The sequence below is a fragment of the Musa acuminata genome, chromosome BXJ1-8 (assembly GCF_036884655.1).
Source record: "Musa acuminata AAA Group cultivar baxijiao chromosome BXJ1-8, Cavendish_Baxijiao_AAA, whole genome shotgun sequence".
Taxonomy (NCBI): Eukaryota; Viridiplantae; Streptophyta; class Magnoliopsida; order Zingiberales; family Musaceae; genus Musa; species Musa acuminata.
In genome coordinates, this window is record NC_088334.1 from 13,509,897 (window position 1) to 13,530,882 (window position 20,986).

Consider the following 20,986-nt stretch of genomic DNA (forward strand, 5'->3'; position numbering starts at 1 on the left):
TTTTAAGCTTGATTGACACCTACCTTAGGGTAGCACAAATTCTGCACCATCTTAATTAACCTGGTCTGAGCAAAATGAGATCATGTCAAGCATGTTAACGAAGTTTGTATACAAGGCGCATGAGTGACACCACATGCCAAAACCTGTTAGGCAAACCAGAAATTGACATCCACCCTGAGAGATATAAGAGTTCATCCTTGATAACCAAATTAGGTGATCAAGACATGAGGAGGATAGTTTAGACAGATGAATCTTTTTGAATTTGCAGATCCATAACTGGCATTTTCCGGTATCGTACACTTGACAAGAATAAGTTTGTCCTTGCAGTCACAACATATCAATCGGTGTACTGAACACATAGATTGTCTGAAGCATTTATCAAAGCTTTTCCTCAGATAAACAAGCATTTATCAGAACTTTATGAAGCAGTTTTCAAAGACTTCATAATCAATAGTGCCCATCCATCTGCCATATCTTTCTAGATTCCACTTTACAAAGGCACAGGAAAAACTCAAAGCGAGGCAAGGATCCATCAGAAAATTTTGCAAGAATTTAACGTCCAAAGTGTCCTAAACCAATTAATAAAGAGAAAAAAAAATTGTGATCAGTTACCATCTTTTGATGGTTCACATTTGTTGGAAGGTAGAAACCAAAAACATCCTGCCTCATCCCAGATGAAAGTATTACTTGATCCTAAAATCAAAATCTTCTTTCTGTGATGTCCTTTGCAATAAGTGTGATCAGAAAGCATCATAACCTTCAGGTTTAAGCTGCACTTGGTTCCACATAACTTCTTAACAGCTAATTTCCCATGAAGCCACCGTAAAATTTTCAAGGAAAAAGAGCACCTGACCTGCAGTTGAATGTGTTTCATGTGTTTGAAGCAGTGGGTCTTTTGCACCGTATGAAGCAGCTAAGGTGGTGGGTGGCTGGTAGGCATTTCCATCCAGAATATATGACCAGCGTGCCACATAGAACACTTTTATCACATAATACGACCATTGCGCCACATAGACCGCATCTACCACATAATACTTATCTGACATCTGTCATCTTGAAATCTTGTCAATTCCATCAACAAAGAGGCTCGTGATCATCAATGGCTACATTCCAAATGTCTACCCTTGCATAAGAAATCATAAGCAACACACAAGAAATTCCACCGACTCCAAAGGAATTTCTGTGTCCTCTTGCACATGTCTGTCGGCCCAATCTAATATATTCTGCGTGGCATCATCAAATGTGAAGGACACCTCACGAAGTCTTTCTCCCCACGTTAGGGCCCTCCTTGCTAGCCCTTGCTTGCAGAAATGAGAAAGGAACAGGTTAACAGTAACAACATTGGGAACAAAGGCCATCTTAAGCAATTTTCCAGTCAAAATCATAGCACGATCTCAAGTACATCACAGCAAAAACCATTCATGAAAGTGTTATAGGTAATTGTGTCTGGAACAAAACCTGTTGAGACAAGCTAATCTAGCATCTTCATGGCTCGATTCATCATACGGCTGGTGCAGAGGCTGTGGATCCGTATATTGTATATGAAAATATCTGGTTCAAAACCAGAGCCCTACAGTATGCACTTATAAAAGTACTGTAAGTTATGACATCCGGTGCTACACCATTGGTGTACATTTCCATGAATATATTGTTTTCCATTTTCATCCTACCTTGTCTACAGAATCCATCAATAATTATGTTGCCTGTGAAAATATCAGGCAAAAGGCCATTATGTATCTCTACAAAATCCAGATACCAAAGAATTATAGGTGAAATGATCAGGGACTAATCCTCACCTAGACATTTTGTAGAAAGCCTTTTGTTCTTCATCAATGGAATTAGCCCTACAAAGGCCATTGATATATGCTGAAATGCCAATCACATCCGCTTGTATCCCTTGTCTCTCCATTTCGTTCCAGCATCTCAACGTCGCTATGACATCAACTACTCCAATACAGCCATCTATATAAATGATCTTGCAGTATATCTGGCTATTTTCCCTCCCTCATAGCAAACTAGATCTTCAATTTCCAATTTTCACCCTCATGGAAAGCTCCACCTGATTTTAGGAATTTATGTAAAAAGAAATGAAAACATACAAGCTAAATCACTAGACAAAGTTAACTGGCCACCAATTGCTCGAAACTCAAATAGATGGTTTTTGTGGCTGATCCGCATTTTCTTCAAACTTTGATTGCTCTAAGAGAAATCAAAGTTATATCACTTTTGAGTTTATATATAGGAAACTTTTAGCAAAACCACTAATAGACTTAAAATCTTACTTGAAAACTACAACTAAAACAGACCCTTAATTCATCCAGAGCACCAGTTACGAACAATCTTTTGATATACGCTACATCCAACATTGGAGCGATATCATAAGATTTGCCTTTAGTAGTTTCAGCTGGGGAAAAAAATTCAGATATGCTGCTCAGTAATGGTTTCACTTAACAACACAATTATTTATTTTTTACAAAAAAAAACTTAATTAAGTTACCTCTGAGAGTAGACACTTTAGTGTATTGCTGGGTGGTACACTTCAGAATCATCAAGAAAGGTCAGCCTATTGTTTGCTGTTCACATGGACGCAAGTATCTGATGCGGGAGTATAAGCAAATTCAGGAGGCTTAAGTTACCAAAAAGTATTTGGCAAGTCTTCAGGGCCCATTTATATTGCAGTCCCTATATATGGTTCGTACCTTTTCAATCATGTAAAGAACACTAAAGCCACTAGTAACCTTGAGACAACTTAATTAAGTTACTTCAGAATGGCATGATACTAGATGATGTAGAACTAAGGTGATGATGTGGAACATAAAGCATGAAGAGCTTGATATATGCTCTAACAAAAATACCATTAACAGCATTTCCATGAACACAAATGAATAGGTGAATTATCAGGTTATATCAGCACCAACAACTGGTCAGTCTTGTCAGCTTAAACATCAAAAGAAGCATGATATCCACGATTGTCCATGTCATCAAAGTTTTTAGTGTGCACTCAAGACGGTGGCCAATTCAGTGACACTGATACTCGGTGGCACAATGATTATTACAAATGATATTATCATTGTCTATTTTATGCAAAAAATCATCCTAAGAAAGAGCTGGTATTCATTCAGATGTGCTACATGATATCTATAGAATGTTTCCCAAGAAAAGAGGCATTACATTTACACCACAAATAACCAAAAAAATGGCAGATGATACTTTGAGTTCTGATAGCATTTCGACAGGCTAACATCTTATGCATCTCATATGGTAACAAAAGCTTATTTAAATTAAACAAAGAAGGGAAAAATGCATAATTTTACACAAACATCGAATTGGTTCAGTATATTAGGTGCAATGACATCAAACTTCAAAAAACAGGCGCAAAGGAATTAATTAAAATTGTAACCCTTTTGGTTTTTACCTTCTGTACTGCCACATAAGACAAGTAGCAACAAATGATAGTCATCAATTTGTCATCTCAAGATTTGTTTCTTAAATTACTTGTGAAAAGCTGTAATACTTTATGATGTTGAGAACATAATAACTTATACCCATTTTACAAGATAGAACAGTAAAGAAAAATAAGCAGCTTGAAGTCATTTGGAAATGACAAAGCAATAGGTGAAATAATAAATCTATTTCTCCTTAGTTTATGAAAGAACCTGTCACAACATTAGCAATATGCAACACATGACTATAAAGGATATAGGTGTAGATGAATTTAATTTGTAATTTTTAAGGTTATAAACATACAGATACACGATAATTGCTCCCTGAAGACATTTCTTGCCATGTTCTCAAATCTTCATTGTTATCACATGGAAAGATTATCATTGGTATCTTCCACCACCCACAACAATGAGAAAGCAATTTAAGACTTCTACACATATTAGTAATCCAGGTAGTAGAATTTGATGTAATCCTTTCTATATACTTCCACTTTTCCACACAGCCACACTTCAGAATTGTATTGCACAGCATCATACAATGCTAGAATATTCTGCATGACACCGGTGAACTCTGTAGGAACCTAATGTACCTTTTTCCCCCATAAACAGCCAGAAATATTGTCATACAATTGTAGGAGAAAGCCATGAAACTATGACAATCATCAATATTGAAGATAACATTATTAATGTAAGGCTAGCAGCTTCCAACAAGGCTGCTGAGCATGTTATATGTTAAAGAACCAGGTGCACATCAACCAGGAAATACAAATAAGCATCCGCTTAAAGTATTTGCATGTGTCTAGAGCACATGTAAGAAGATCATATCCTAAGCAAACATGTAAGGGCCCCAAGACGAGGGAGTAATGAAACATAGAGGTGTATGAGAATTGAAAATTTTTCTGAAAAAATGGCACATGGAGAAAGAAAGTCCGATCCCAGGTAAAGCAACAGAAACATTAGTCTTCCAGAACCAAGCAATTTTTTAACTTAGTAAAGAGAAAAAAATACTTCATGAAGACTCACACAAATGCACATTTTCAGATAATCAGATGTGTGGGGTTACTATAGCAAACCAAGACAATACAGCTAAATACAAGAAATTTAAATAAGGTCTGCCTAAATGATTTGAATACCATGGTTTTCGGTCCAACCAAGATCCAGCAGCAGACCAGATCCAGAGTGGTACAAATGCCATAGCACGTTCCAGACAGACCTTTTTTTGTGAGGTTCCACATAGGCTGCATCTACCAAAATACTATCTGGCGTCCGTCATCTTGGACGTTTTGTGATCATTGATGGTCTACATTCTAAATGTCTGCTCTTGCATAAAAAATCATAAGTAACCCGCATAAGAAATTCCAAAAATAAGCCTTTTCCTGACTCCACAGGAATTTCTGCACCCTCTTGCACTTCTCTGCAGGCCCTGTCTAATATATTCTGTGTGGCATCATCAAAGGTGAAGGAGACATTACAAAGTCTTTCTCCCCACATTAGGGCCCTCTTTGCCAGCCCTTGCTTGCAGAAATGAGAAAGTAACAGGTTAACAGTAACAACATTGGGAACAAAGGCCATCTTAAGCAATTTTCCAGTCAAAATCATAGCACGATCAAGTATGTCACAGCAAATACCATTCATGAAAGTGTTATAGGTAATTGTGTTTGGAACAAAACCTGTTGAGACAAGCTCATCTAGCATCTTCATGGCTCGATTCATCATACGGTTGGTGCTGAGGCTGTGGATCCATATATTGTATGTGAAAATATCTGGTTCAAAACCATCGGAAGACATCTTGTTGACAAATCTGACTGCATTAACCATATCAAAAGCCCTACAGTATGCATTTATGAAAGTATTGTAAGTTACGACATCTGGGGCTAAGTCGTTAGTGTACATTTCTATCAACATGTTGTTTGCCATTTTCATCCTGCCTTGTCTACATAATCCATCAATAATTATGTTGCTTGTGAAGATATCAGGGAAAAGACCATTCTGTCTCATCTCCCTCTCAAGTTTCAATGCCTCAGCTACATTACCAACTCTACAAAATCCAGATATCAAAGAATTATAGGTGAAATTATTAGGGACTAGTCCTCTCCTAGACATTTCGTAGAAAGCCTTTTGTGCTTCATCAATGTAATTAGCCCTACAAAGGCCGTTGATGTATGCCGAAAAGCCAACCACATCTGCATGTATCCCTTGTCTCTCCATTTCATTCCAGCACCTCAAAGCGGCCGTGACATCACCTACTCTAAAACAACCATCAATATAGATTGTGAAAGCAGATACATTCACAAAAAAACCCTTCTCTGTCATCTTATTTATTAATTCCCTGGCTTCCTGCAATCTTCCCCTATTGCACAAGCCAATGATCAAGGCATTGCAAGTGGAAACCGAGGGAGAGAGGCCGAGGTCCATCATAGTCTGATACAAACAAAAAGCTTCTTCTTCAAGACCCTCCTTGCTAAAGCCTGTGATAACTGAGTTAAATCCAGCAACACTGACTGCCACGCCCTGCTCAACCGCACTCTGCAGAAGCTCTCGGGCATCATCCAACCGTCCATCCCAACAAAACCTTGAAACCAATACATCCAACATCGACCCATCAGAACACAACTCTGGTTTAAACAAATCATCAAACAAGAGCGTGACCTCATCCTCCCAATCCCTGTGGAACTTATAGAAGCCTGCAACTAATATGTTGAATGTGTAGCAATCGGGCATGAATCCTTTCTCCCTCATCTGTCGATAAACCATTTTTGCTTTATCAATCTGCCCGGCCTTTACATGCCCATCGATGAGAACATTGTAAGTAATCGTATTAGACTGGATGCCCTCTTTCTGCATATCCTCAAAAAGTTTTCTTGCTTCCTCCATCCTCCCTTCATGGCACAAGGCATCGATCAGTATACTATATGTCACAACTGTAGGAGCACATCCTGAACTGAGCATTGAATCAAACAAGTCAAAGGCGTCTGAAGTCCGACGGTAAATACAATGTGCCTTGAGCAAGATGTTGTAGCTACAAGCATCTGGCTCACAATGCAACCTTGGCATCACTTGTAGAAGCCCCTCACCCACACGGACGTGCCCTTTCTGGCACGACCCAAGAATCATGGCATTGAAAGTTCTGAAGCTTGGGCGGGGGCCTCTTCCGATCATATCCTTGAACAGTTTCCAAGCTTTTCTCGAATCACCCCCTCGAAATAGCAACCGTAAGAGGATCGCCAATGCCGTGAGGCTCGGAATCTCCCCCTGTTTCCTGATCCGCGCCAAGACGTCCACAGCTTCCGAAGCCATTCCAGCATCGAGGAAGCCGCGGAGGACCAAGTGGAGGGCGGGGTAGTGGGACTGGTGGCGGTCGATCCAATGAATAATCTCGGCGGCACGACCGGGTCCGATTCGCCGGAGGAGGGAGGCAAGGAGGTCCTGCGCGAGGGGCTCTAGGGCGGGGTCGCCGATGGTGGCGACGAGGTGAGCGGCGTCGCAGCAGGAGCTGACGGTGTCGGCGGAGAGATCGGGGAGGGCGGCGTCAAAGAAGGCAAGGGCAGGCTGGTGGCGGGGGAAGGAGCAGAGGAGGCGGGCGAGGGGGGCGGCGCGGAGACCGTCCAAGGCGAGGGATTTAAGGTCGTGGAGGCGGCCGGGCGCAGTCTTGAGGACGTAAGCGAGGGATAGTAGGGTTTCGCGGTAGAGGTGGCGGCGGCTCGGCGAACGAGGGATGGTTCGGGGAGGGAGGAATTGATCGATAGGATCGAAGCCTTGGGAGGCGCAGACGGCGTAGGGAGTCGAGAAGTTGGTGGGCAGTGGGCTTGGAGGGGGGAAGGAGGGAGCGGGAGCTTGGGGCAGCGGTCGCGGAGGAGGCCGGTGGTGGGCGCGTCGGAACGCGGCCGGGAGCATTGGGGGAGGGGGGTCGGCATGGGAGCCGCGGAACTCTATTTGTTTTTGGGTCAGAATTACGTGCATGCCCTCATGTTTCTCTTCTTTAGAACCAACCCCTCGCACAATACAGTGATAGATTTCGTAGAATTCATCGGTAAAATACCTAATAAAATCATAAAAAAGTGATGACGAAGGTGTTCATCGGTCACAAAACAGAGAACAGAGACGAACAGCAAGATGTGCAAGGGAACGCCTTCTCTCTCAAACCTTTGGCTTCATATCTCGGCACACTGATGCAATAGGCAGTACCAAGAACACCTCGCCTGCACGTGGATCGACATCTGTTCCTCCGTTCACCGAGGAACAGCTGCGTCAACAACCTTTGGCTTCCTGTTGGCACCTGCGACGAAGCCAACATAGAGGTCGGAGCGGGCGGTGTCACTCTTAGGTAGCACAACCCTCCTTCCACCTTCCGACATGCTTTTCACGAACGCCACCAACTGCCGCCAATTCTCGCCTTCGAACAGCTTCTTGGTCATCCTCAAGTACGTGAATGCGGTCAAACCCATGCCGTCGCCGCCCCTGCTCGTCGCCAAGACCTGCGAGTACGCCGACCCATCGTACCTCTCCAACGCGTTCTCCCCCGCAAGCTCTGCTCCCGCCGCCGCCGTCGCTTGCTTGACCTGCCGGACCAGAAGCTCCGGGGAGCAGCCGGCATGACCGGGCTGCTGCTCGTCTTTCATCTCCATGCAGGTGAAGTTGAGGATCACCCCCCTCATGGCCATCATTTTAGCTACGGGAAGGTATCCGTCTCTGTGTCGTGTGTTGTAATACCCTGCGGTCAGCTCCGCCGCATGGGATCGAGTTCGGTAGTGCCAATGGATCCCCGCAACCTTCCCTGATAATTTAGCACCCGTGCCATGGAAGATCGCATGAGCAGCAGCGAGGACGCGGTCGCCGTGCTCTAATAGCTTGCTCGAGTACCATTCCAGGAAAAATTTGCCGTAATCGGTGTTCCATGTTCCTTCTCTTCGGAAGAAGCCGGTGTCGTCGGGGAATTGGTTGTAGTGGCCAGCGTCGTGCGGCCCGCCCTTTCCCCATTCCTCGCGGCCGACGGAAACTGCAGCTGCTTGCAGAGAAGCTTTCATATACTGCGACGAAGCAAGGATGGACCAAAAGTGAGAATCTGGCAACGCTCTAATCCAATCTATTGTGATCTAAGATCATCTTTCTACCTTGTCGTAGCACTGGAACTCGCCGATTCCAGGGAATCTCCAGGTTCCATTGTTCTCCGGGTAAGACGGATACCTCAGCTCCCCGCAGGGTCCCATCCCTACCTGAATCTCCTGAAACACAACGACGATGATTTCATTCGATGGATTAAGCTGGGTGTACGTGCCGGCAGAGCTTGATGTTATATATGGACTTGTGATGATGAAGCGATCGGTGGCTTACGACGATGACCCTGCCGAGATGGTCGCGGAATCTGTCGCGGAAGCTTCTCATGTAATCAGAGTAGACTTGGATGGGAGTTCGGCCCCTCAGCACCGGCAGCATGTCGCAGCCCAAGGAGATGTACTCCGGATTCCTCCTCCCTGATCTGTCGGCGTACACGATGTTCGGGTTCCTGCTCATTTCTTCCTGCACCCACGGTGGTAGCGGTATGCTGCCAAACCATTCATTCCACAGAGTTAGTACTGCAGTCATTTCTTCAAACACCTATCCCTCCCTCGCTATATGTGAGTGCAATCATTTATTGACATGCGCGCACACACACACACACTCTCTCTCTTTTATATATATATATATATACACACACACACACACACATAGATACAGAGAAAGCCACCGTCAAGAACAGGAGCTCGTCTGAAAGGTGGTAAATAGAGATGATAAGGGAGACATCTAAGGAGAGAATTCAGGTAAAAGTGGTAGGAATCGAACCTGCAGTTGTCTCCGACGTTGCCACCACACTGGTGGAAGGACATGACCATCTGAAGCTTGAGCCCGTTCCTCTCCACCATCTGCACCAGTTCGGCATAGGCCTCCCAGTTATAGCGCAGAGGCCCATCCTTCTCCGCCAACCCCCACCACACGTCCACCATGACGCCCTCCACTCCGGCGCTGCGCAACGCCATGAGACTCGCGTTCAGGGCCCGTGCCCGGGTCAGCCCGCCCGCGAGCGACACCGTGTCCAGCGGCAGCATCACGTAAACCGGCACCCGGGCGGTGCCCGCACCTGGATCTCCATGAGTTGCAGGGGTGGCGTGGAGCAGCTCAGCCGCCTGCTCCGTATGTTGCAGCAGCGTTCCTCGCTCGATAACGTCCTGCCTCGAGGCCTTCAAAGTTCGGAGACGGCCTGCGGGCTTGCGGACGTCGAAAGCCAGCCTGCCGGGTAACTCGTCGGAGGCCCTGTGGGTCTTGGAATCCACAGGGGCCATAAATGAGGTCGATGAGCGTAGAGTTAGCGCCATGACAGTATCTAGTGGGGGGGTGGGGGGGGGAGGAGAAGGGCGAAGGGGCGTGCACATATAGAAAGAGATGAGGACTGTTCCAAGAGCTCCGATGTGGTGGGTATCTCTCAGACGGGAAAAAAGGGGGGAAAAGTGCACTGAAGTAATCATTCTCGGCACTCTTTTCTTTCGGTACGTTGCCCTTCACCATATGTTTGGATGACTCAGTCTTTGATTTGACCCTTCCCGATTGTTGTTGTTACTATAAGAACCAAAGCTTGTTTACGCCTACTGACGAGGTGTCAAATTTGACTAAGAGTACAACCCATCTGTTTCTCTTTTTCGTTACAGGGTTGTCAGCGGTTTCACAGCTTCGGTCCGTCGGAAAGCAGTCTGCTGGCCTCGAGATGATGACAAACGACGAAGGTACAGAATTCATCGCGAATTAAGTGTGTGACGATGCCGATCATGCGACAAAGGGAAGAGATGATATGTGGAACTCGCATCTTGCTATAGGATCCTGCAACGGACCAGAATGATCGAGCGTGACAAACGAGTCTACATCACCAAGAACACATGGTTCGGAGAAGAAGAGGAGCCTTGTGGCTCTCAGCTGGTAATTGGTGATGACAACAAAGCTGACCGACGACTCCCACCAAGAGTGTGCGTGTGGAGCTAAACAAGCCTTATCTTTCTGCTTGTGGTTCATATATTTTGAGCGACACGAAAGTGCAGTAGAACCGATGAGCTGTCTCGGTTAGAGTCTGCGTAGTTTGAACGTGTGCCGGATGGACAATCAAGCCATGCAAACAGCTTCTTCCCAAGCAGTGTTCGAAGATGGTCGATCTGAATGCACGCTATAGCTTAGGTACGAAGTAAGAGTCAGATGACCACACACACACACACGTACAATGAGAACTTGGACTCGGAAGCAGCAGTAACGAAACCCACGTACGTGGCGATCGCTTGGGTGTTGGTTTCTCGAAAGAATTAAGGGATCCACCGTCGAGGAGTTGGTACAAACATTTCTGAAGATGGAAAATAAACCAAGTAAACACCCATGTAAGACTTGGTGACATGTAAGACCTCTAAATAAAACTTTTAACATAGAGAAAACACAAATGGGGGCGCCCCGTTTGCACTGCCTGATTAGCTTTAGAAGAAATCTACAAATTCAAGAAAATAAAATTACATATAAAACATCGATATTAAAGCGTCAGTCCATCCACATTAATCCAGGATGAGCAAATTCTCGATTTGACATCAATCCTGTAAAGCTGGTGCCAAATTCTACTATACAAAAAAAAAAAAAGAGTACAAAGGCTGATTGGCTGACACTACTAGCGTACAAAGTTATGCTGGCTAGCAGGGGCAGCGGGTTCCGTGTTACGCTAGTAGGGAAGGGAGAACCAACACCACGCGATCGCCACGATGCTTTTATCACGGTTTTTGTGTTACACTTAGTGTTGGCTGAAAGAAATTTCTCCAAATCACATGCCGCGTACAATTATATATATATTCTTACCTCTTGACACTGTTCAATCAGCCAACCTCCTTTACTATTTTTCCTCTCGAACTCAAACTTTCATCCTGTGCAATTTCCAATGCTTGCGAAGACTGATGATAGTCACAGACTCTCATAGGCATCCATTCGGACTCTTCTTTTGGCTGTCGCAACGCCATTAACTGAAGGGCCGCACTTTGGACTTGGTATATGTAACAAGACCACGGATAAGAATCTGGAGCCATCCACACAATTTGCTCCTCGAATAGTGCCTCCTCAGCTATCCCTTCACTCACACAGTATGCGGAATTAAGCAGTGGTTCCTCGTACGCAGCCACCGCCACACATCCAACTGCAACATATCCCTCTGGTGCTCGTGGTAGCCAAACTGTCAGAGGAGCAGCATAGTCCTCAGCACAGTTCCTCCATACCTGTGTGTATATACATAAATGAGTAGCATGCCCTAATATGATGATGAACATATGCAAGAGTCATCATCCTCATTTATCTCTATGCGGCTTCTTTTTATTTTGTTTTTGTTAAGTGTAATTTACTGGTTATTCTTCACATTCAAAATCAAAAGACCAGTCAACTAAATTTATTTCTTATCAATTCTGGATATGATAGAAGACTTACCAGGTCATAGCCCACAGGAAGTGCAAAATTCCGATCAGAGTCACGGTAGACAGCAGCAACAGTTGGTGGATGACCGCCGACATGGGCTATGTCCCCAACGGAAACATATCTACAACAGGATATTCATACTTCGTTATAAGGTTCATAAAATGATGTTTTGATGCAGTTATCAAGGACCAATAATCGAGTAGAAGCCGAAGAGTTAGGACAAACAACTAAAGTTTAATCTAATGATCAGGTTTTATTCCAATCAACACCTAGAAAATGAATAAATTACCTATATCAAAACAGTTCCACTACTGACCGAGATGCAAGAACAAATATGCTCCAAGCAAAACAAATGGATATCCGGAAAAGAAAGAGAAAAAAGAAAAAGAAAGAAGGTACATAAACGGGAGAGCAAGTGTGAATAAGAAAAACCAATGCATGAAAGAGATTTCTGGCATCATTAAAGCACGTAAAAGTTGGGTACTGAGTTTGTTATTACCCATCAGGACAAAGGGGCCTCCAAATGCTACAGATTGTGCCATCATCAACAACCTAGCAAACAAATGGGATATGAAAATATTACAGAAAATGAGACTGCAGCAAATTGTAAAACTATGTGAAAGAGAAGGTAATTTTCCTAAATAATAACCTGCTTTGGGAACAAAGTGCATCGACTTTTACTTTCTTGTTCGCTGCTCCAGATCTGTCTAAAATTAACACTATGCTTTATGAATCTCCTCTCGTCAGATATTGAACTTCCTCTTGGTTTTATAAAAGGCCTGATCAGGCTACGAGACTCCCGCCCTTCTGATTCATCCCAAGCAAACTGTACACGCCGTTGGCTCGAAGGAACCTGCTCATCACAATTTGAAACAACAAAAGCATGTTATTTATCACAAAATTTAGGATAAATTTTTATTTAACCTACATGTGAACACTAACCTTTAGAACTAAAATCTTTTTATTTGTTTGGTGTGCTTTCCATGTCCTTCGAAGAGTGGAACATAAAATGACTGCCTGAGGTTCTTGCTCTTCATCTTCCCCAATGTTGCACCTTATGAGTCGTGCAAAACTTTCTGACCGCCTAAAGTTTTTGAGATGAATGATCAAGTGAGAAGGTTTATCATATCCTGCCTTTGCCAATTCTATTGCAAGGAGATCATCCCAGGGAACATCCCAAAGTATCTTGCACGGTCTTTTGTCTAGTTTATCTAAAGACAAACACTGGGGTCCAAAGGGACCAAAAGCAAATAAGTAAAAGAAAAAAGAGACAGACATGAACATACAGTACCAATTCTTCCAACCTGGAGCAGCATGATGCGTTTATTTGTTATTAGAACAATCCTTTGGTATGGAACAATGTAATGGTCTACGTAGAAATCAGACCATGCATACTTTGAAGGTTCTTTGAAAAGATCAGTGCAGCCCAGGTGCCTACTAGCTTCTGCCAAATAGAGGATCATCTGCAAACAAGTATATTAATGCATATTCAAAGAACCAAATAACATTCACAATAAATGTCCACTAAACCTTCACACTAAGGACCACCATGATTTAACTCTAAAATAAACATCAGCAACTTGATGTCTACAACGAGTCATAATATTCCAACTATTTCGGATGAGCTACATAGCTCTTTTCTTACTATTGAGCTCTACGTAAAGCAATATTACTATTTACTAGTTAAACTAAAAGCAGTAAAAAATGTTCTTAACTGTTTTTGGTAAATTTTCTTAGGCCTTCGTCATCATCTCTCTCGTCTAATAAGCACATCTACATCTACATATGTTAGTAACAACCTAAACAAATATTCCTCATAGCATTTGTCCATTGGAGAAATAACTAACTGTGGATGAAAACATTTCTTATTCCCTCTATTTTCAGTAACACCTCACATCCACATCAACATTCATATTTCTGATACATAAATCTTTTGTACACACTTCTTAACTATCTAATAAGAGGAGATTCATAGAACATGGCTGATTTATAACTTCCTTATAAGATTTTTCTTTTGATTTAAATGACATACAAGATTCATACAAATGTCTAATGCTCTTTTCCGATTTAACCAACTCACTTTTGTTATATTTAGAATATTTTTTTATCAATCTCTCCGTGCATACCCAAAACTTTTACTTTCTATAATTTTTTCTCCATCTACCCAGGATCTTGATGTCTGATGATAAATATAGTTAGCCTTTCGAATCAGTGACTAGTTGCTTCACTATTTTATTACTTCAATGAAGTCAAATACCAAACATCATTTAAATTGCGAAGGTTCATACAGAAGTTAAGCCCACCATGCAAATTCATGCAAGTGTAACTTAGGGAATTCAAAAACATTAAATATCAATGGACTCAAAAAGTAACCAAGCAACAAGAAGAAACTGTGCACTTAAGTTGGAGACATTATTTACCCTCCATGCAAATTCATATAAGTATGACTTAGGGTACTTAATAACAATAAATTTGAATGGACCAGAGAAGTAACCAAGCAACAAGAAGAAAACTGTGAACTCGAGTTGGAAAGTGGAGACATTGTTTACAAAAAAATGTTTCATAGGTGGCATGGTAAACATTATAACTAGACTCAGACTTGGCTGCAAAGAATTTCAATCAAACATGTATTCTTTTCTGCATGACATCAGGAGCTTTAGACTAACAAAAATTTGAGTCCAGCCACACAGTAAAAGGTACCTGTCCGATAGCTTCTCGTTCACTGTACTCTCTGATAACACCATCTGCATGAATGGCACGAGGATTTCTTACCCTCTGAACTATTGCCTTGTTGTTTAAGATCTCTAAACATCTACTAAAGCTGGCACCAATGCCATCAACCGTTAACGAGACAAAATCCAGTGCTCCACTCAATGGTTGAACAACAAACCCAAGGAAAGCATGCCCAAGTCCATGAGCAAGACCAAGGAGACCATGTTGCCTAGCACTCTCAACAGGTTTTCTCAACACACCAGACACTCCAAAAGCTACACCTTGTGCAAGAGCTTCTGTTCCTTGAAGAATTCCATCACGTACACTAGTAATTCTCCTTGATGACACCTGTAAAATTGTGCAGTTAAGTTCATCGATAAAGACGGGAAGAAGAATGTAAATAGGAAGTTACCTGCTTTGATCGCAGTTGAAGGAACTGTCCATCAGTTGAAAGCTCTGCAAAACCTTTACTAAGTGATGCCAAAGTTGATTTTGTCATACCAAGCACATCGACGGAAAAGATCAGATGTAGAGGATTGTGGATAAGATCCCTTTTTATGCGATTAGCAATAGCAGGAATGATGGAACTCTTTCTCATGTATCTGCTCCTATGGACAACTTTCCTAAGGTGCACCTGAGGCAAATCATACAATGAAAAAAGGAATAATAATTCACAAATAGAATAGTTTTAAGGATCTTCGTGTATATCCAATAAAACATTAATCTATGCTATTTTTAGGGCTTCAATAATTTTGTTGATTGAGATCCACACAAGTAGATGTAGCCAACAAAGAGAAAACATATATGTCACATTAAAAAAAAAAGAATTGGACTTCAAGAAAAAGTCATACCTCAGATTTATCGAAACTAATCAATCAAAACTGTAATAAGAGACTGGAGGATGAAGAAGCTTAAAATTAATATTTGCGAGAATGGAAGTACTATAAATGTCATTCCACAAGAAAAAGGTACCTTGGGCCTGGTATAAGACTTTCGGAAAAGCAGTTAATTATAAAAAAGTTATCTGATAGCAAAACAGCATGGAAAAATCCACAATGTCTTACTAAAAAATATATAGACAAATAACCTACTTAAGTTGTTGAACACTACTATAACAAATCTATGCAGAATTAAATAAAAAGTATTTTTTGTTGAAATGTTAACTGGTAAAGGCTACAGCCACACCAACAAAATCAACAATAGCTGTGTAGAAAGGATCGATAGACCAAATAATTGGTTTCAAAGAACCATGATAATTATGGTTTTATACAAAAAACCAGATCCCATGCATCCATTTGGATACCTCTTAGCAGTGGTTGCAATACTTGAGAACAATTAGTTGCAACTACTTACCTGAATTTTAAATGCATTCCCCACAGCAGACAGTATGGGGCTCCACACGCCCAGGACACCTGGTGGTCGTTGAGATGGTGCAGTCTCCAAAGATAACTTCAACTTTATCTCCGAAACGTCTATCAATCTGAAATAAAGAAAATCACATCAAACTAATCACCTATTAATTTTGTTATGCTAGAGCCTGCATTCAGGCCAGTGCCAGCCAACAGTTGGCATGGCATTTTGGGTGCGGGTGCTTTACTTTGGGTGTATACTATGCCAGAGAAATGCTGGCATGGCGTCTTGAGTGCTTTGCTGTGCTTGTATGAGATGCCGGCACATGCCTTATGATTGTGTCAATCAGTCCACATTTCTCAAACTAATTTTTAAATAGCAACATATCTTACTCATTGAGAAAACATGTGCTGAACAGTACAATGCACACAGGCAGATAAATTTCAGACTCATGGACCACCTTATCATGAATTCCACTGAAATCAAGTTATCCCTGTTGTCTGAATTGTGTTAGAAACATACACCACTCCTTTTTTTCTAGAAAAAAATTAAGGTTGTTAAAAACTTAAAATATAATTACTGGTTTAAATTTCAAATCATCTGTATCTCGTTGACATTTGGGATAAAAGGAACAAAATCCATATACAAAGCAAGGTTTGTGATACCACCCAGTTCAGCATGTGCAACATTTACAATCCTCTTGGTGTATGGTATGCTTGATACAAGGCCCACATGGGATAATTTCTTTTTTTTTGTTTTTTATACTTTTTTTCAAGGCTTGGTATGTACCAACATCCTGAGATTCGGCACACCAATATAGACTGATACAATACTGGTCTGAGCTCTGATCGATACACTACCGTTACATGAAATTACTAAACTTGGGTAAAAGTATTATGTCTTAACCAACACACACATCTTCATTGAGATGGTAGGTCTTACCACATAAAACAAGACACGATAAGTTCATTTTTTTTATCCTTAAACTCGTAAAACAGGACATTATAAGTTTAGTATCATATTCACACCAAACTCATTTACTTAAGAAACTTGGGGAAAAGAAAAAAAGTTTGCCCATCTAATTTGCATAGAGGAAATTGCTAGCATTTTTAACAAGTAGGTCTAGGCTCATTTGCACTTTGCCACTCATGTTTGTGTCAATCTGTTTACCTATCTGAGTTTTCATCCATCAACATAAAACAAGACATGGGAAGTTCAAAGTCATTTTTTTAATTCCTTGGTAATAAAACATGGTATTTTTAAGTTCAGAATCATTTTTGCTCCAAGTTCATGTACTTGAGAAAGTTGGAAATAAAAGAAGTCTTCTGATCTAATGAACAGGGGAAATTGCTAGCATATATCACAACTATATTTTGGTTCATTTGCACTTTGTCACTTGTGTTTTAACTTTTAAGTATCAATTTAACTGTCTGATTTTTCATCCATCAGTCACAAGCCTCCCATTACCTACTTCACATTAAAAATTGTGTATTGTCTTGGTGATAATAAGGCTCAACATATTAGTGATATGATGCAGTTATGGGACTCGTACGGGTGCGGTGCATCAGACTATTATATAGTGTCAATGCGATTCTAAGATGCCTAACATGTGCTGATTGTGGCATGACATGGAAAATAGGTTACATCCATGTGGGACTCACTAGAGCCCCTATAACTATTTGAATGATGTCGCATAGCCATGATGCCTACAAGGCATCAACATGGCATCATTTGCAATGTCACACAACTCGTGTCCATATCATGTAAATATCATGTATGTACCAACACATAAATGAACTTAGTTATTCATATAATAAAGTTTGTTGTTACATTATTCATTCACATGGGTTGGGTAATGGAAAGCTAGAGATGCTGATGGAAAAAAAACATTTTTAAAATAATGGTCCTACCATCCAAGACACAGGTGTGTAAACTACAATTTAGCCTTTTGAACATTACAAGAAAGCTCAACTATAAAGTCTGCTTAAAGCAAGTCAGACTTTCGACTTTTCTTTTATGGAGGTGGAAGTAAAGATAATAACAGTACAGAAACTGAATGTCAAGCGCTTTACCTGTTATTAAATCATGCACAATCCACTAACTTCATTATTTCCTGTGAGAAAGAAACCTGATAATTTGTTTATTTTCTATCCCTTGCTTTAGTTCCATCCTTCTTTTATAATCAATTTTAAAACAAGCAAGAAAAGCCCAATTAGGAATAATGAGATCCATCCAGTGATTTCAATAGGCGTTCGGGCAAGGCGACCGAGTTAAACCAGGCGACCGAACCAGCGTTTTAGGTCTAGTTCAGTCTCCGGTTCTTTAGTTGGTTCAATCGAACCAACTAAAGCACCGATATCAGCCTTCCTCTCGCGACTTCCCAACCCTAACCCTGCTCGTCACTGTCGCCCCCGTTGCCGCTGCCACTGTCGCCACTCGCCGTTGTCGTTGCTCCCGCTCCCGTTGCTCACTGTTACCGTTGCCGCTGCCACTATTGTCGCTCGCCGCTCCCGCTCCCACTGTCGCTGCCGTTGCTCACCGCTACCGCTGCCACTATCACCGCTCGTCGCTCCCGCTCCCTCTCCCGCTGCTCGCTGCTACCGCTACCGCTGTCGCTGCCATTGTCGTCACTCACCGCTCCCGCTGCCACTGCCACTTCTCGCTACTACCGTTGCCGTTGCTCGCCTCTCCCGCTCCCGCTGCCATTGCTCACTGCTACCTCTTCTCATATGGACTCAATAGTATACTGTTAACAGTATATTAATAATATACTGTTAACTGTATACTAGTAATAATATTTTTTTATTTATTAGATTAATAATATATTATTTTGATTTTAATACTGCTAATTTATTTATTTAAAATTATTGTTATTGTTTTGAATTTTGAGATTTTTTTGTTAATGTGATATTGTGATTTTGTAATATTTTTTAATTTAATATCATATTTTTATTTAAATAATTATATTTATTAATTATAATATATATTGTTATATTTTAATGCCTCGGGCATTTTTGGACCTTGACGCCTTTTGGCGCCTAGTACTTTTTAAATCAATGGGTCCATCTGATTAACTTTAAGGACATAGAGGATCATTTGACTTGAGGACATGGAAGGTATTTTATATCGAAGGCACATAACATATTATGTTCTCGATGGGATGAATAAACATATATACTAGTGGTATATAAATCAGAGAACTAATGTGAACTAGAGTATTAGTTATCACAGCTACATAACATTAGTAACAGTTACATAGTGGCCCTTCCTAATAACTTGGATGAAATTTGAAGATTTAAGGTTAAACTAATAGGATACATGATCTATGCACATAAGATAGGAATATCAAGTATATTTTGAGAATGGCTTGAGCTTCTATCTGAAAGTTTTCCTATGTTAGGCAACTTTGTATTCACTGATCAATTATCTAAAGTATCACAAAGTCTATAATAAAAGAATGCACGTAAGCAATTGAAATACAACACAGCAAAAGTTTAACCAAACCATCTAAACTAGTTTAGAGGAATCCCGTCTAGAAGGAATATTAGCTAGAACTAATATTGAATGAAGTTCTTACTCTAGTTGAATCTCTGGATCAACTTGTGCAGTGCCGGAGCTTCCAGGAATACTATCTACACGGATACTCTTGTAAAAATTTGCCAATGCCCATATAATTGGCTCATGAATATTCAATCTCCAGAGTTTTTCTGTTACCTAGTACATAAAAAGGAAGTGGTAGGTAGTGCAAAAATGGTGGCTGTCCTTAGTTTTGTGCATGACCATGACATTTAAATGAAAGCTTACCCGGATGTAAACATATGGATAGACTTGAGTGCCATCTGAAGCCTCGTTGCTTTTCATAATGGTTGTTTTAAAGACTGGATGCTTTCTGTCAGGCATATCCTCAGGGGCCAAAAGAACGGGCATCACTGTTAGTGGGAGCTGATTATCAAGTTGTAAATAACCAAAAATAAGCTTGAACCTGAGAAAAGTAGAGGCAATAACTCAAATTGGTTAAGAGAAAAGAGGCAGCAATAACAAAGACAAAATGATCCAGATGTTATATTTGATAACTTTGTATTTCAGATAAATGGCATATATTAAAATCAAACATTATATATTTTAGGGTCCAAAACAAAAAAAACAAAGCTCAAGCCTTGATCCTCATGAAACTAACTTAGATCTACAAGAATCTAGGCTTTTAATTTTTGAATATGTAGAGCCCTAGACTAATCCGTGGGGTATAGCCACCCACAAAGCTCGGCTAGTTGGCTAGCGTCACCCGACAGATAGGCTTATCATCTGCTACAGGCCCAATACCAAGCAGTATGCCTGATATCAAGCTTCAACATCTGGTTTACAATAATCCGCATCTTGGCCGGCGATGAGACCAGCAAATACTGATCGGTAACATACCAAACTAGGAAAAATTACTTGGTCTTAATTACTGATCAAACTGGTATGTATAGCTGGGTACATATCAGTTAAATTAGGACAAAAATTCAAACATATAGCTGGATACTAGTACATGTATAATTCATTCTTATTTTTATTACTTCGTTCAATGATATCGGGTGGTATGGGTTGGCATACCACTTGACATATTGGTACCACATACTGTTCAATTAGTTGCTGAAACTTGTCTTGAACTGGTGTTTAAAACCTTAATGAGAAAGAAGTAATGGAATTAGGGTCAGTGAAAACAGCATATATCTATGTAAAATGTAGGCATATAATCTTAAATATGCATATATGGTGCATTGCTTCAAGAAACCTGTCTTTCTAAGTTTCTAACCATAGACTAGACTGGATGAGCATGTTAATTACCCAAAACTTGAAAATGGTTAACAGAGAAACTACTTTCTGTCTGCCTATGTAACTGTACTTCGAAAAGAGAATGTAAAATGCCAGAAGCCTTGGCGCAGAAATAAAGCCCTGAACATCAAATCTGTGATTTTACATGGGTAGACATTGCAATATTCAGTAGCTTGGGTAGGAATAGATCCAAGTGACGGTGACACACT

At 41.1% G+C, this 20,986-nt stretch overlaps 3 protein-coding genes across 4 annotated transcripts in view; all 3 read right to left on the bottom strand.

The window, feature by feature from the left end:
* Window positions 1–532: 532 nt before the first annotated feature.
* Window positions 533–7,411, bottom strand: LOC103994595 (pentatricopeptide repeat-containing protein At1g62914, mitochondrial-like). Of its 2 annotated transcripts, none has more exons than XM_018831012.2 (2): window positions 4,577–7,411; window positions 533–1,297 (listed from the first exon to the last, which is right to left on the bottom strand). In XM_018831012.2, exon 1 carries the CDS (start codon window positions 7,401–7,403, stop codon window positions 4,713–4,715), a length of 2,691 nt encoding a protein of 896 aa, XP_018686557.2. In that variant the 5' UTR covers window positions 7,404–7,411; the 3' UTR covers window positions 533–1,297; window positions 4,577–4,712. The 2 variants fall into 2 exon arrangements, with proteins under 2 accessions (XP_018686557.2, XP_018686556.2); XM_018831011.2 differs by having other exon boundaries at window positions 533–1,301.
* Window positions 7,412–7,456: 45 nt separating this feature from the next.
* Window positions 7,457–9,826, bottom strand: LOC135587603 (beta-amylase 3, chloroplastic-like). Its single transcript, XM_065079192.1, has 4 exons — window positions 9,264–9,826; window positions 8,775–8,985; window positions 8,555–8,665; window positions 7,457–8,470 (listed from the first exon to the last, which is right to left on the bottom strand). Exons 1-4 carry the CDS (start codon window positions 9,791–9,793, stop codon window positions 7,673–7,675), a joined length of 1,650 nt encoding a protein of 549 aa, XP_064935264.1. The 5' UTR covers window positions 9,794–9,826; the 3' UTR covers window positions 7,457–7,672.
* Window positions 9,827–10,879: 1,053 nt separating this feature from the next.
* LOC135587604 (uncharacterized) overlaps window positions 10,880–20,986 on the bottom strand; it is a 105,704-nt gene continuing 95,597 nt past the window's right edge. The window contains exons 54-64 of the mRNA XM_065079193.1: window positions 19,767–19,944; window positions 19,540–19,676; window positions 15,966–16,092; window positions 15,025–15,246; window positions 14,601–14,960; window positions 13,205–13,363; window positions 12,843–13,124; window positions 12,550–12,753; window positions 12,400–12,452; window positions 11,913–12,021; window positions 10,880–11,707 (exon numbers count right to left, since the gene is read on the bottom strand). Coding sequence (XP_064935265.1) covers window positions 11,315–11,707; window positions 11,913–12,021; window positions 12,400–12,452; window positions 12,550–12,753; window positions 12,843–13,124; window positions 13,205–13,363; window positions 14,601–14,960; window positions 15,025–15,246; window positions 15,966–16,092; window positions 19,540–19,676; window positions 19,767–19,944 — 2,224 coding nt within the window. The 3' untranslated portion in view covers window positions 10,880–11,314. The remainder of the gene's footprint in view (window positions 11,708–11,912; window positions 12,022–12,399; window positions 12,453–12,549; window positions 12,754–12,842; window positions 13,125–13,204; window positions 13,364–14,600; window positions 14,961–15,024; window positions 15,247–15,965; window positions 16,093–19,539; window positions 19,677–19,766; window positions 19,945–20,986) is intronic.